The sequence below is a fragment of the Euprymna scolopes genome, chromosome 13 (assembly GCF_053919585.1).
Source record: "Euprymna scolopes isolate OS-2025 chromosome 13, ASM5391958v1, whole genome shotgun sequence".
In the NCBI taxonomy this organism is placed as follows: Eukaryota; Metazoa; Mollusca; class Cephalopoda; order Sepiida; family Sepiolidae; genus Euprymna; species Euprymna scolopes.
This window is the reverse complement of record NC_136494.1, coordinates 16,058,040-16,074,612: the sequence shown is the minus strand read 5'-3', so window position 1 is coordinate 16,074,612 and position 16,573 is coordinate 16,058,040. Positions and strand designations below refer to the sequence as shown.

Here is a 16,573-nt window from a genome sequence, read left to right as displayed (position 1 = left end):
AAAAGGTCGAGCTTCAAAACGATACTGATCTTGTGAAAATCCGTCGCCTCTGTCGAAAGTTTTAGACAGACATGCAAACATGCGTACATACATTTAAATATTGGTAGCTCAAATTTCCGACCCAAACCGATTAAAAAGCTTGCCCTATCTCTGAATACCCTTTATGTAAAATTTCAAATGTTTAAACCAGAAATTGGCTGAGTAATTTGGTAGGGATCGCAGAGGTCAATTTTTTAAAAACTTTGACCCCTATTATGACCCCTTAACATTTATTGTTTTGGGCTTAAATCAAGTTATTAAGTTAGATCCAGTTCCAAGGAACCTATATCTAAAATGTCAAGTGTTTAAACCCAAAATTGTCGGAAGAGTTTGGTAGAGTTCTCAAAGGTCAAATCGTTGAACTTAGAACCCTTAACAGCCAAATTTCTGGCCGAAAACTAATTACAAAGATTTTTCCAAATATACCCTGTATATCAAATTTCGAGTCTGTAAACTTAAAATTGGCAGAGTTATTGCGTACAGAAATGCACACAGACAGACACACAGATACTTTAACTTTTATAGATATATAGATTTGAATTAAAATTCTGTAAGTTTTACAATTTTTTACTTGATGTGGAATACAAGAACTTTAAATTCCATGTTGAATAACAAATTTGTAAATTTTTAATTTTCAGAATTCCAAATTTTTATTCATACTTTTGCTCTATTTCGTATATTGAGCTTTTTCATCTGCTTGGGATTAAGTTATAAATATTAATACGAATATTTATATGAACTTCAAGTGTACAGTATTATACCTGTAATCTGAAATTAGTTCAAAATGTTCTTATATGTTGGTCGACAAGAAAGTTCTTGCAGTTTTTAACTTTTAAATTTAGATGAACATATGTCAGCTCAAACAAAAATTTATTGGTCAAAATAAGCACCAAAAAAATTAACACAGCTTTGCCAATGCAAAACAGGTGTATTTATGCCAGTAACGTAAAAAATCTTGCGTTCTGGTGGCAACGAAATTGATACCGGTTAAGGTTTTGAAGCATTTCTCATGCAAATATTTGATGAGATGCTGAAAAAAATAAGTGGTAATCAGTAGATGAGAGATCTGGAGAGTATGGTGTGTGGGGCAGAATTTCGTTGCCGAATTCGTTCAACTTCTCCAGGGTTTATTTAACAACATGCGCCCGGGCATTGTCGTAGAGGAGAATTGGGTCTTTTCTGTTGATTTATGCTGGGTGTTTTTGTCGAAGTTTCTGATGCATTTCATCTGTAATAGCGACAATACTTCACCAACGTAATAATTTCACCTGCATTCGAAAAACTGTAATGGATGTGATGGTTGCAGACCACCAAATAGTCATGGTGACCTTCATTTGGTGCAACTCTGGCTTTGAGAAGTGACATAGAGCTGTGTTGCTGTCTAACCACTGAGCTGAGCATCGGCAGGTGTTATAAAAAAACTCACTTGTCATTGCAAGTCACAGCCTGGTCGAGAAACGGGTCGTTCTTGTTGTGTAAAAGAAGGAAAAAAATTACATTACATAACAGCGTTTCTTCTAGTTGTCATTCAATTCGTGATGCGTGAATTTATCAAGTTATTTGTCTTTCTAATCTCTCAAGTGGTTGGAAATCGTCGTATACGTTATGTCTAATTCAGACGCAAGTTCTTGAACCGATGTCCATGGCTCTTAATAGATCATTATCAACATCTAGCCGACCACTATACACATCATCCTCAAGACTCCCATTGCCACCACAAAATTTCATAAACCACCATTGTGCTGTGCGTTCAGTAATGGTCTTTGGGCTAAATGCTTTATTGATATAGAAAACTGTTTCAGCAACTTTTCAGCATAGCTTGAATAGAAAAAAAGGAAATTGTGCGAATCTGCTCCTTTTCCATTTTGTATTCAACATTCTGAAAAGAGAACATAGCAGTTTTCTAACGCTTGTAATTTGAAAGATTAGATAGAGTGAAAAACTCCCTTTTAAATGATATATAAATTAGAAGTATTATAAGAAAAACTTACTTGAAAATAGATCATATAAAATCCAAATATAAAATTCCTCAATTTCAATTAGATATTTTAGATCTCACATAAAACAAGGCTGATAGCCATTACTCGCGTGCTCTCGTGTAATGAATGAATGTGTGAATGTAGGATTGACATGAAATTCTTAAAGATAAACTAAAATGACCGAAAAATGGGCTGAAATGACTTAAATAAATAAAAAGTAAATGACTTAGAACGACTTTAATGAACTTAAGGATGAATTGAATGACCTTAAGAATGACTTGAATGCTTAAAAAATAACTGGAATCCTTCAAAAACAACTTGAATGATGTGAATGGCTTTGAGACTGACTGGTTGTAAAGTGGGTGATCATTTTACATTAAATTAATACAGAAAACTGATCCCCCACTTTATATCACAAAGTTACAAACATAAGTACAGCATGAAGTAAGAACAGATACTACACTTTGATCTTGGCCAAAAGACCAAGAAAAGGGTATTTATATTTTCCCCCACCCCACCGAGCACATTAGGCACAAGGCCGATTTTTAATGTGAGGAGTGAAGGGGAAATGGGGACCAACTCCCCAGGGAGTAGGGGAGCTGAATAGTGACAATTGGTATGAAGGGTTGCCCCTACATTGACCAAGGTCTTATATGTGAGGCTGCCCCCACATATGGTCTTTGCTTGCAGTATGTGCTGGAACAGATACTACACTTTGAGATATTAAATCTTTTATTCATGTTAAAAAATACAGTCAAAATCAACGAAGAACAAAAACTTAGGCACATGGCCAACTCAAAAAGGGGGATTTGGGGGGTCGTTGGTCATCCTTGTCACTCTAGAACTTAACAAAATCAAAAGTTTCTCCCAGCTAGTATCTTCTTTCACCATAATACCGCATTCACCCTTTCATATTGGGGGACGTCCTACTTAACTCCCAGTTTTTAAAACATTTTTTTATTGACGTGTAAAAACAAAAAAGATAACAATAAAATGGTACAATAATTCATTTGTGTCGAGGGCGGGGGAAGAAAAAACAAAAGGTGATTAGTAGGACCCTCCCAACCCCGTCTACTTGATAGACTGCCCATTCCACACTTTGATCTTGGCCAAAAGGCCAAGAAAACACTTTTTTGGCTAAGAACAGCATCTATTAAGAACAGACCTTTGATCTTAACCAAAAAGGCCAAGCACAAAAGTGTTACGGACAGACCGATAGACCGACTTATAGAGTCGCTTGCACGCGACTAAAAATATCTAATATGAATTTGCAATGCAAGCAAGCACTGAAAAAGTAATATAAAAAAAAAATGTTGAAATCTATTTTAGTCTGAAAATCTATTAAAACACGTGACTTGTTCTTTCGCGTTAAAGTAAAGTTAAAACTAATTGGATGATTCTCACAGATTAATGAATTTTAATTTGGGCAAAAATTATGTGGCTGGCGTCGCACTGATAAAATTAAAATCATCAGTGAAAGTGTGTAGGGCGAGGAGTTTATAAGATTTTCCAGTGTGGACTACAAAGTCGGCAAGCTGAGTTAAAATCTTTTTTTCTTTTTAGTATGAATAGACATCTTGCTGCTCAACTCCCTGCATAGTGTCCCTGTAGGTATGGACGCAAATCATAGTTCCTTACCTCCAAGTGGCATTGTGCATTGTTTAGGATGAATATGAGTTTGTAAAAAAAATTGTTCAGAAAGTGATGGCCTACTCCTAGGGATAAAAAGACAGCTTGTGTTCAATTCATTGTTTGCAATGGTTATTGTGGTTTTGCATTACATTATCCTTGAAAAGGATTTATATGCCAATAAACTAAAGCTAAAACAAAACATGTTTATGTAGCAGATAATCCAATTAGTAGGGAGGAAAACGAAGAAAGTTTGAGTTATTGTCTCACTATGATAGCCATAACTTCCACTTTAGATGTTGACATGTGTTGGACGTCTTTTAGAAATTGGCTTCCAAACCAACCTATCTCTGCCCAGGTCTGTCTTTATCGCTCTTTCTCTCACTTATAACTTCCTCCCATATTTTCCTTGATCATCCCCTGCCAAATGTTTCTGTGACCTCAGCTGTTCTACACCAACTGACCCAAGCATTCTCACCCATTCTTACCAATGTGACCAAACCAATGAAGTCTCCTGTTTTGCACACATCTCACCATACTTTCTCGATTTAATCTTTCTTTGAGGTCAACAGAGCATGTTTTTAAAAGTCACATTACACACCCATCATACCATTTCTTTCATGCAACACATGTCCTCAACTCTCACTGACCAGTTTTTACTTCCATATATCATCACACTGCATATACATGTCCGATAGACTTTTCCCTTGGTTAACCCTGATAACACTCTGCTGGTTAGTAATGGAAGAAATTTAACAAATTTATTCCATTAATTCCTAATCCTTACATACATTCTTTATACAGGATCGTTGTGTACAAATCTCCAGAGAAATAGAAGCCTTTTATCATGCCTGAAGAGTTACACAATGTCCAATGAGTAAGATCAGAGATGCGCCACTTTATAACCCATGCTCTCTACCGATCCAAGTTATGACAACAGGACCATTGCCAGCACCATAAAAATGCATCGCTGGATTTCCACAAATAGTAGGAATGTATCTAGAGTTATGAAAACTTGACAGTCAACCCCAAAGTGTACCGGGATGTGCTGAAGAGTTTTGTCATCTCCTGGTGCAATCAAATATCCGTTGGCAGATCGTGGGTGTGGCAGCGGAACTTGGCGTCAGCCCAGAGATCCAAAGAGACCCAGTCTTGGTATTAAAAGGACTGCTACGACATTGTACCCTTCTCTTACTGCCCCCCCTTCTTCCTTGACCTGAACCTGCTGGACTACTTCGTTTAGTTATATGTTGAGAACATCACCAACATGACCTCCCACAACACCAGTCTGATTGCCACCATCTACTGAGCATTCGCCAAGCTTCCGCAGGCACTTGTGGAAAAAAGCATACTCCCACTTCTGGACTTGTATCGAGGTGGTGATTGAGGCTGAAGGCAGCTACATTGAGTAGATATCAGCTCTACTACATAATCAAGTTACCGGAATTGATTTTTTTTCAATAAAAGTTTTAGAATAAAGCTGTAGTGTTGTTTTCTTTAGGGCGACACTTTTATCGTTCCAGCCTGTAGTCTGGGACTCATTTAGTCCTGGATACGTTTAAAGCACTTAGAACATTATGGTGCCCCTAAGTCCTACATATGTCTGTAGGCTTTGGTGGCAGTCGGGATGACATATACCCACACGTTTTATTTGCCTGATTTGCTTTTCTGTTTAATATAGTTTATTTCGACGAATTGCCAAGTTGTCTTTCTTCTGAACCCTTATGGAACCACAACAATTACGGTACTGATGCTCATTATACCCTAATCCTCAAATAGTCTTTGGGCCTAGATAAGTTGTGGCACCTTTAGTAAAAATTAAAAAAAATACTGTTCTTTTTTATTTTGTATGTATATTTTATTGTTACTCTCAACATCTATATATATAAAAGCGAAAATGTGTGTATGTATGTTCGCTTTTTGTGTATGTCCAAGAAAGGCTTTTTTTCCGAGAAGCGGTCGGTTGGCTCACAACTTCTTAAAACTTTTTATATAACATATATCTATGAGTTAACAACGGAGGTCGCCTGTCTATTTAATTTGCTCGAGTTTGAAAAGATAAATATTCAACATTTTTCACTCGCCGTATGTGGATTAGGCTTTTTCGTATAATAAAAGCGACACTAATTCTGGCGGCATTTTTCTGGTCGCGATCACTGGAAATGTCCGAAAGGAATCAGATTTGATCAATATTTTTCTTATATCAGACAATTGCTGTTCAATTTGGACAAACGTGCACCTGCCAATTCTAAATAGTTAAATAAATTCAAACGTGTTTCCGTTAGTATTTCGCGCTGGCCCAATGGTTAACGTCGCACTTTTTTTTTCACACTTTAATTTCCAACTTTGCCTCAAGCGTTCGGGTTCGGGTTCGATCCTCATACTTACCTACCTAACCTTTTTTTTATTTACCCCCACCCCCCACCTCCCCGGAGTTTTGATTTATCCAAAACCACACACACCTCCAAACACCCGGGAAACACTGAGTATCCCCCGCTAGTCTAATATATAAAAGGCAAACTGGAATGCTCGTTTGTGTATGTCCACAAAAGGCTTTTTGCATTGGGGTTCTCACGTCAGTTAGATTCCGGGAGAAGTTTTCTTATACTTCCTAGATGATAATATCTCAAATTTGCAGACGGACATCATCTCTCTATTTTTTTGATTGAGGTTTAAAAAAATTCCCTCGTTTCGAGTGTTTATCATTTTCGTTTAAATAAGCGAAACTAATCGAACAAAGACCCCCTCTTTTTGGTCTTTTAGCCAAGATCAAAGTGTAGTATCTGTTCGGGCAGATGCTGCACTTAAGATAATTTGTACCAGTCAATGGAGGGGAAACCCTCTATACTGGGACAATTATTATTTTTGGTAACCAGAGTGCCCCCTTTTTGCCTACTTTTAGGGGAGCTGGTTTTTACCTCACATTAAAAACGGCCTTGTGCCTAATTTGCTCTGTGGGGGAGCAAATAAATACCATCTGTTCGGGCAGATGCTACAAGCAAAGACCATTGCCCTTGTGGCAATGAGTTTCTGGTCCATGTAGGGGCAAGCCTATATACCAAGAGACCTTCACTATCCAACTCCCATTTCCTACCTCTCAAAAGCTGGTCCCCTTTTCCCTTCCCCTTCTCCCTCTCCACATTAAAAAACAGCCTCATGCCTAACTTGCTCTCGTGGGGAAGCAAATAAACACAGACCAACTGTATCTGTTCTGTAATTGGTCCTTGTAGGGGAAATTACTATTTATTTGGATACTGCCAGAGTGCCCCCTTTTTTGGGGGGAGCTGGTTTTCCCCCTCATTAAAAACAATGCTTTCGTGGGGAAACATATAAATAAAACGGCAGAAAGCAGGAAGCTTAACTGGCCACTGACCAGATTTAAAAAACAACATTCATTTCTGCGCGTGTGTGATTCTTAAGTTAATTACCAACTCATTGATTTCGCTGTCTGCTATAGCGTAATGGTTAGTGAGAAAAACTTATTACCCTACGTTTTTGAGTTCAATCCCACCTCTCTCTCTATATATATTTTTACAAATTTTTTATCCTGTCTTTGTGCCAATATCCACCACTTGGGCAAAAGTTAATTACTAACTCTTTCTTTTTCCATTTTTTTACCTCCTTCGCGGTACGGGTTCAAGCCTGCCTGCCTACTACCACTTTTTTTTTTTTTTGCTCAACACATACCTACAAACACCCGGGCAACGTCAGGCACCCCGGCTAGTCTTCTACAAAGCAAATGGGAAATAAAAATGGGTTAAAGAGAAATTATTTTATTTAATTATTGGAATTTGCGGACTATTATCCTCATCTTTATAGTTTTGTTTTCACAACGTTTCAGTCCACCGAAAGGCAGTAATTACTGAAGATAGAGTGGAGAAATACAGCATTCCTATCCTGTTGTGGTTTACCACCTGACTAAGGCCAGAAGAATAGTTGGCCGAAATGTCGTGAAAACAACAACTATAAACATGAGGATAATAGTCCCCAAATAAATCTATATATCTATAAAAGTGAACGTGGCTGTGTGTCAGTCTGTGTACATTTCCCTACACAATAACTCTGTCAATTTCTAGTCTACATACTCGAAATTTGATATACAGGGTACTGAGATTTGGGAAAATCTTTGTGATCGGTTTTCGGTCAGAAATTTGGCTGTTAAGGGGTCCAAGTTGAACGGTTTCACCTTTGAGAACTCTACCAAACTCCTCCAATAATGCTGGGTCTAAACACTTGAAATTTTAGATATAGGTTCCTTGGACATGGATCTAACTTAATAAGTTGATTAACGCCGAAAATAATAAATTTTAAGGGGTCATAATAGGGGTCAAAGTTTAAAAAATTGACCGCTTTTTGTTTTTATGCTCAACATATACCCCCAAACACTCGGTCAATGCCGGGCTGAAATTCTAGTAAATAAAAGAAATTACTTTGTTGTTGTTTAGCTACAACCACTGTTAATAGTTTAGTTTTCTCTCTCTCTACCTAAGACTAAACGAAACTTCCATGAGTAAAATTTGTTTCCAAGAATTACCTACCTCTGAAACACAATACCGTGGGGTTGCTTTTCAACTGACTACAGGATGATCGTTTTCAAGTCCACTGTAAACAAATTTCTGTTGGGCAGTCTTAAAAAAATCAATTTTTTCCAACTAATCATTAGGCACTGATGTAAGTTTTATCCTCGAGTGGCCTTTCGATCTTGGTTATTTGGTTTATATAATAATAAAAGAAAACAAAAACAGACGAATCTATGAGTACAAAATTTCTATGGGATCTGCAAATTCCGATAAGTAAAAACAATTTAAAAAAAAAAACTGGACTTTCTAGCTCGTTAAAAACGGGCAAAAGTTATAGCCCGTTGATTTAGAATGAGTGCTTTATGCCAAATGGGTGATAGAATTTGGTTAGATTTGTTTTGATTTTTTTTAATTAAATACTAATCTCTATCAATCCCTGACCGTGCATCGAATGATACCATAATACTTAGTTCGTTGCACCTCATCATAGCAAAAGTCATAAAAAATTGTCAGACAGATCGGCCAGTAGTTTCCAAGAGATCTAATAGAATAAATATGGTATTGTGATTACTAATCCCTATTAATCTCTAACTATGCATCGAACGGATAACATAATACTTAGTTCGCTAAACCTTATCATAACAAAGGTCCATAGAAAATTTCAGCCAGATCGGCCAGTAATTTCCGAGAAAAGTGAAGCAAAAAGACAAATAGAGAGACGTGTGTGTGTGTGTGTGTGTGTGTGCGTGTGTGTGTGTGTGTGTGTGTGTGTGTGTGTGTGTGCGTGAGAGAGATAGAAATAGATAATCTCACTTACTTTCTTTACAAACAGGTCTTGATCCTGTCCACCGACCATATTGGCAGGTCATGTATTTGTCTCCTTCTAGTCGGAATCCTTGTAAACACATATACTTTGCTCTGTCTCCATGCTTCCAGCCTATGTACACCCTCCGTCCGTTTTCTATATTTGGTGGCGATGCTGAACAAGGCGCTATATTCAAGGAAAGAAAAGAAAAACCAACATTAATTAAATATATTACAATATAATACGTTAACATAAAAAGAGATGAAGTTAGAGCCTTTTTCTATTTTCTTTTTTTTTTTTTTTTACACAGTAACCACCACTTATCGAGGCCCGGGAGCTACTAGAGTATAAGGGTTAATGGGTATACATTAGTTAAGGTGATTAAACTTAAGTAATGGGAATTTTGTAAATTGGATTACTTAGTGGGGACGGTTCATCAATAACTTGTTTACGTTGGACTTGAAGACAATCAGATTGTAGTCAGCTGGAAAGCAGGCAAACGGAAGAAAGTTCCACGGGCAGGCAGTCCTAAGAAAGAAGCTTTGTTCATAGAATCTTCGTTTAAGTTTAGGCACAGATAAAGAGTGTTGGAAATTATTGATAGTGGTTTTAGCTAGACGAGTGTTTTTCGTGAAAGTTTGATCATAGATTAAAGCTCAGCTGAGCACTTGCCATGAAAATAACGATAAAACAGAGATAGGCTCGCAACGTCTCTTCTGTGAGAAAAAGGTTGCAGGGAAGAGAAAAGGGAATCCCCCCACTATATTACGAAGTCTATTCATCTATTGACGTGATTAGCATGATCGGCCAACATTACCCGTGTGTCAAATTCATAAAAATAAACAGCAGCTGACGAATTTCTTTTTTATTACTTTACTAGCCGGGGTAGTTGCCCGAGTGTTTGTTTCCGGGACGGGGGGGGGGAGTTTTAAAAAATGTTATGGTAGGTAAGTAGGAAGGATCAAACCCGGAGTCATGAGTAAAAGTAGGAAAATAAAGTGTGAAAAAAAACAAAAAAAACAAACATCTGCAACGTTAACAGTTCGGCCACCAAGAAAAGTCCATTCCAGTTGTTTAGGAAAAAAACAACAAAAAAAAAACGACTACGGTAGATCGGCGCTAACGTGAAAATATAATGTGAATTGGCCAGCACGCTAACCACTACGCCACAGGGCACTGCCGCTTAGTTTAGTGATTTTAAATAACTTCACATGAAAGAACTACGAAGCCAAACCGGTGTTCTCTTCTCAACTGTTCCTTGTGAACGATCCCCAAACGGTGTTTAGTGGTGGCAGGGGGAGGAGGAATTTATTAGAGAGAAAATATTTTACCACTTCCATTGATCTTAACCGATTTTGGCCGTGACTTCTCAGCAGAAAAAGTATAGAAATCTAAGATTATCGAGGAATTTGAGAAATAATAAGCCTATAACACACCTCAGATATTTTTCTGCCGTTTGTGCATATTATATTTGCATGAAATATCTTGATTTTTAATCCTATTAATGTCAAAATCCGACGGGAAAAAATGAGTTCATTTTATTTATATAGAGAAGATTTGTGAAGAGGGACGTTTACTGGTATTTATTAAAATGTGCATGCCATGATCATACCCTTAAAAAATATGAAAAGAAAATAAGTGTATATTACTCCCCCCCCCTCTCTCTCTCTCTCTCTCTCTCTCTCTCTCTCTCTCTCTCTCTCTCTCTCTCTCTCTCTACTGTTTTAAAGACCCAGATTTCAAAGAATGGGTTGATAGTAACAAAAAGTGTATTTCATCGTTAGTTACAATTGTGTCAAGACCATTTGGACAAATTCAAACATTATGTTGTTTAAACATTTTCACAAGAACAGCCTTTCTTCAGACCTATTGAATAATAAAAAACACTTTAACAATAAAACATTATGGAAAAAAATTTCCTTTCTAAGGAAAAGAAAACAAGCAAAACAATACGTTGCAAGAATGCGATAAAGGTAAAATGGTTTCGCTGGTTTTCTTTTCCTTATGCTCAATTTTGAAATATGATAATTTTGTAGCTTACAGTTTGAGTCATCTCTTTTTGGCTTAAAATTTATTGGTATGTGAACGATTACTGAATTATATAAACCCAATATAATTCGGAACACTAAAATAAGATGTGTGTGTGTATCTCACGCTAAGTTAAAATTAAAGTCGGTCACCTAAGCTCACAAGTGCAGATTACGATGTTATAATCATTATATCACTCTCGCCATCTTGACATATATAAATGGTTAATACAACTGTTTTTCTCGCGGTTAATGCTATGAGTGCGGTTTGTTTCTTGCTAATGAAGACACTGGCTGTAATCGTAACTCCCTGCACAGATGATTTCCGAAAGGATGAAACACTAGTGTTTGTAGGTATTAAAAAATAATTATATGTATATTTATTTAAAAATTATATATATATATCTATCTATATATATATATTTAAAAATTATATATCTATATTTATGTATATATATATATATATATATATATATATATTTAAAAATTATATATCTACATCTATATATATATATTTAAAAATTATATATCTATATATATATATTTAAAAATTATATATATATATATTTAAAAATTATATATATATATATATTTAAAAATTATATATATATATATATTTTTTTTACAAACTCGAATCAGTAGTTTCATTGTATTGAACCAGTCATTACAATACAGCAATACAACTTCCAAACCATTCCCATCTAAATATAGAAATATACACGCGCGTCTGAGCGCACAAACAACATACACTCTCTCTCTCTCACACACACACACACACACACACACACACACACATGCCATACATTATCATTCCTGTTATCTCTCCCTTCCTTCCGTAAACAGAATCTCTTAGCGTCGTTTACTAAGGTCTATCTTTACAACAGGAACCCAGACCAAAGACACCACTCGTTAACCGGTGTTTTTCTCTGTTTATTTTCGTTTTGTTTCGCTTTTTCAAAGACGCTGATGAGTTGTATTGAGTTCATATCAGCCACAAATGGCTGGTTCGATACATTGAAACCACTGATTCGCCGTTGCAATATGTGTGTATAGTTTTAAAATAAATATTTGTACTTTCAGCTCTCACATTCGCGATCGAGCAATTTATTTGATTTCTTTTCAGTGCCTCTTGACACGCTATATATATATATATATATATATATATATATATATATATATATATATATATTGTATTATTATATGGATTCTTCGGATTATGATTCTCATCTTTAATGTTATTTTTACAATGGTTCGCTCGATGTAACCTTTGACCTTCATTTCATAGAGTGTATCTTGTCGAACTCTGAAATCTCTCTGTCGAATTCAGTAATCTGCACGACATTTCGAACGGAACCCTTTATTTAATCCACAGAAATAATGAGTGCGCTCTCGTTCCGTCAGCCAGGAGTAAAGCATACTATGTAAATCGAAACTGTATTTTGAGTGTTGCCCGCACTGAGGATTGAACCCTGTAGAACCTCGGAGGTTACATCGATCGGGGCGTTGTGCAAATAAGACTTGAGACGAGAACAGTTCGATTAGTTTAAATACGAATTATCGATCATCAGCTGAAAACTCCAGAAACAACAGTTGTTCTAATGTTGGTATATAATAAGATCCATATCTTACCACGAGGAGGGTGGGCGTGGGGGGGGGTCCTGAAGTTTAACTGTGTTGCAAAGAGAAAACAAAACTTAGCTGTAACCAAAAGTTGTTCTTTGTTCAAAGGAATTAAAAAATATATTTTTTTTTCTCGCCATTGGAGTCTATCTGATATCCAGTCTCATTTGTCTATTTTTGTTTTTATTGTTATTGTTTTTATCTTTATTATTATTTCACACTGTCGGCATATTTATTTTTTATACCTTTGTTCGTTTCTCTCCTTCGCCTCTCAAGAGTAAAATAAACCGTAATGTTCTGTTTGTTTTTCGCATTTCTTCCAATGTGTAAATGCGTGTCAGACACTTTGTAATTTTTTTTTATAAAGAATATTTTGCAGTGTATGTGGCAGAATTCTAAATAGAAAATCGTTGCAACAAATATGCATATTAAAATTGTTGGTTTTTTTGTGCGCGCGCGCGTGTGTTTCTTTTTAAACTTATATTCTGTTGAAAACATATCCTAACGGATAAACATATTCTAATGCAAAATTTATTTTATTTTATTTATTCGAATTATTTGTAACATTCAGACTACTGTTCACAACATAAGTGTTATTTTTGCAACGTTTCAGTCGATCTTATCTCTGACCTTCTTCCCGTGTTTCTTGTCGAGCTTGGAAATCTTGTTTGCCAGTAAAATGAATTACTTGATGTAAAAAATAAATAAATAAAACACACACACAATGTAAAAAATAAATAAATAAATAAATAAAAAAAACACACACACGCTGGAGCCTCAGTCTCAAAGTACACAAAGAATAGAAAATAACTTCAACTCGCCTTTTCTTTGTAATAACGTCATTTATTTCCTCACTGTCACAGTGATCTCGAACGTTATTCACGTCTCTCACGTGATCTCCAACATTATTCGCGTCTCTCACGTGATTTGAAACGTTATCTCCTTTTTAAAGTCTTTTTTTTTATTTGCCGGTGACACCATTTCGCATGCATTTGTATATAGACCCCCGTTACATTGATAGAAATCTTTTCGTTTTTTTTTCAACAAGGCCAGGAGGCTACTCGAGGATAAGAGTATGAATATACCGTAGTCAATGGGACAATATCGTAGTAATCGTTAGTAGTGGGCATTTGGTAAATTGGATTACTTTAGGGATAGCTCTTCATTGGTAAACTAGATTACTTAAAGAGATGGCTCATCAAGAATTTGTTTACATTGTACTTGAAGACAACCAAATTGTAGTTAGATGGAAACCCGGCAAAAGGAATAGAGTTCCACAGGCGTGCAGTTCTAAGAATGAAGCTTTGTTCATGGAACCTATGTTTAGGTTTATGCACAGATAAAGAGTGGGGAAATTATTAATAGTGGTTTAAGGTAGACGAGTGTTTTTCGCTAAAGTTTGGTAAGGGGGGCATAGATTGGAGCTCAGACAAGCACTTACTATGAAAATAACGATAGAGCAGAGACAGGTTCGCAACGTCTCTTCTGTGGGAAAGAGGTTGCAGGGAAGAGAAAAGAGCATCAACTACTAGGTTATAAAGTATATTTTGAACCCTGTGAAGGCAGGATAGGGTGTTTCCGTAATTAATTAAATATTTAAGAACGAATAGTTCCGAAAAGATCGTTGGAAAAGTGGGTTGATCTTTCTACTGCTCCAGAACGTGTCTCAAGCCTGGTGTAACTTTCCACTTGTATTAGAGCTAAATACCTCCTAAGATAAAGTACTGTTGAACACATCATGGGAGGTGCTCCTCAGATGACCCTCTCCTGCCATGACGGATATAAAACCGACTTCGAAATCTTCCTTACTACCTCTTTTTTTCATAGAAGAGACGTTGTAAAACATCCATAACAAGCACTCGTCTAGCTACAACCACTGTCAACATTTTCCCTTACTCTTACTCTTTATCAGGACCAAGCCTGAATACTTGCGGCAACGATTCTAGATTATGATTTCTGGCAAAATTCATTCTGTCATAAATAAATATGCGACGTTTCCGAAATCGCTTGAAACGTTTTATATCCCGCGTAACATATTTAAATATTATGGTTATGACCTTCGATCTCGCGGAGATCGATACGTGAGACTGCATGTTAGGATGATTCAATCGTTCGTGTCATTCTTTGTGAATTTAATGGCCAACTCAAACAAAAGAGACAAAAGAATATTTTGCAATCTCTTCATTGTCTTGTGAGAATAATCCGGCAAAACTGAACTCTGTCAAAGTTAATGCTTTTAGAGTTCATAAAGATTTGTTTCAACATTTAGTCTATATAATAAAAGAGGGTACTTGTGTCCGGCACAGAAGGAAAAGAAGAAATAGAGAAAGAATTTTCTTTTTGATTATTGTCTTTATTTTCTTATAGATTTATTTTTTATACACACGTTCACCCCAAGGCATATCATCACTTGGACGTAAGGGGCTACTATTTGAGACCATGTCTAGGAAAAATTAACAAGATGTTGGTTTACATTACATTTAAACTTCTGCATATCAGTACAGTCAGGAAAGCAGGTAGCAGGAAGGGAATTCCAAAGTCTAGCCGTTCGAGGGAAGAAGTTAATTGAGTGGAAAACTTTGACATTTCGGGACCTCAACAGTGAAGGGTGTGATTTTGTTGCTAAGCGGATTTATCGCGAATAGGTACGTCGAGAGGGCACAAGTGCAACGAGTTCGTCAGAACACATTCCATTAAAATACTTGTAAAACAAGCACAGTTATGCAACATTGTAGTGATGGGACAGAGTTTGGGGATTAGTTGACAAAGTGGGATCTATTAGATTGCAGACCCTTTTTGGACCCTATCCAAGAGAGAGAGAGAGACTAGTGGTATATGCACCAGCCCAAATGTGGCAACAGTACTCCATACATGGGCGCTTTATAGAGGTACAGGATACTCTCAGTTGTGAGCAGTTTTCTAGCACGATAAAGGGAGCCCACCTTCCTTGCAGCAACCTTCGTAATGTTCTCAAGATATTTATTCCAGTTCATATTTCCTGTGAATGTTATCAATTCCAGTCTTTCTTTTTTTTTTCAAGAATTGCAGAATTGTGGAACTCTCTTACTGACGGCTGTTTTTCTTCTATCTAAAGCCATTTTTTTTTTTTTACAAATTAAGGATAATAGACATCTTCAGTCTTTACTATAATCTACTCGTAGAATTCTATCTCTACTGACTGCTTTCCTTCTACCTATATTTGGTTATTTATTTTTTTTAAGGATTATCGCCTAACCGTGACCATTGTACCTCGTTCTGTGACGTCAGCAGGTTACGTGACTTCAGTGGAACAGCCTTCTATTTGCGTAGAACACGCTCCAGTAAGTTAATATGCGTGATCGCCGCATATTTAATGTGGATCAACATGTATCTGCAATTTTATTTACACCACCCTTTCTGTTTTGCAACCTCTTTTTTACGGATATGATGTTAGTCTCAATCTCTTCGATAAATCCTATTATAGAATAGTTTCTTTAGAATTATCTCATGTACTCCCTGCTCGTTTGACTCGTAGTTTTTGTGCTTTGTATCAATTCTATTTGCTTTTTCCAAGAACTGCAAACTTGTAGAAGTCACTTCTCGCTGATTGTTTTCCTCCTATCTTGATTTTTTTTTTTTTTTGCCAGGCTAAGGCTGATAGACTTCTGTTTTTGCGATAATCATCTTTCGTTCTTGTGTACTCCTTACATCAAGTGGCTGCATATTTTGTCTGGAGCGATTCCCATAACAAAAATAAACAACATTTTTGGGAAATCAATGAAGCACTCTTCACGTTTGTACGTGATATTATTTAAAAGAATTATTGCTTTTGATGAATGTATATTTTTTAGATGGGGATCGATAATTATTTTTTTTTATTATTTGGATTATTATTCTCAACTTGGCTGTTGTTTTTTCTTGAGAACGTTTCGAATAATAATGATAATAATAATAATAATAATAATAATAATAATA

At 36.2% G+C, this 16,573-nt stretch overlaps 1 protein-coding gene and 1 pseudogene across 1 annotated transcript in view; both read right to left on the bottom strand.

Annotated features, from left to right (window-relative positions):
* LOC145291944 (protein lev-9-like) overlaps positions 1-16,573 on the bottom strand; it is a 1,240,163-nt gene that overhangs the window by 7,816 nt on the left and 1,215,774 nt on the right. Inside the window, exon 19 of the mRNA XM_080137869.1 lies at positions 8,985-9,158. Within this exon, the coding sequence (XP_079993995.1) occupies positions 8,985-9,158 (174 nt within the window). The remainder of the gene's footprint in view (positions 1-8,984; positions 9,159-16,573) is intronic.
* On the bottom strand, positions 2,365-2,513 carry LOC145292530 (U2 spliceosomal RNA; annotated as a pseudogene).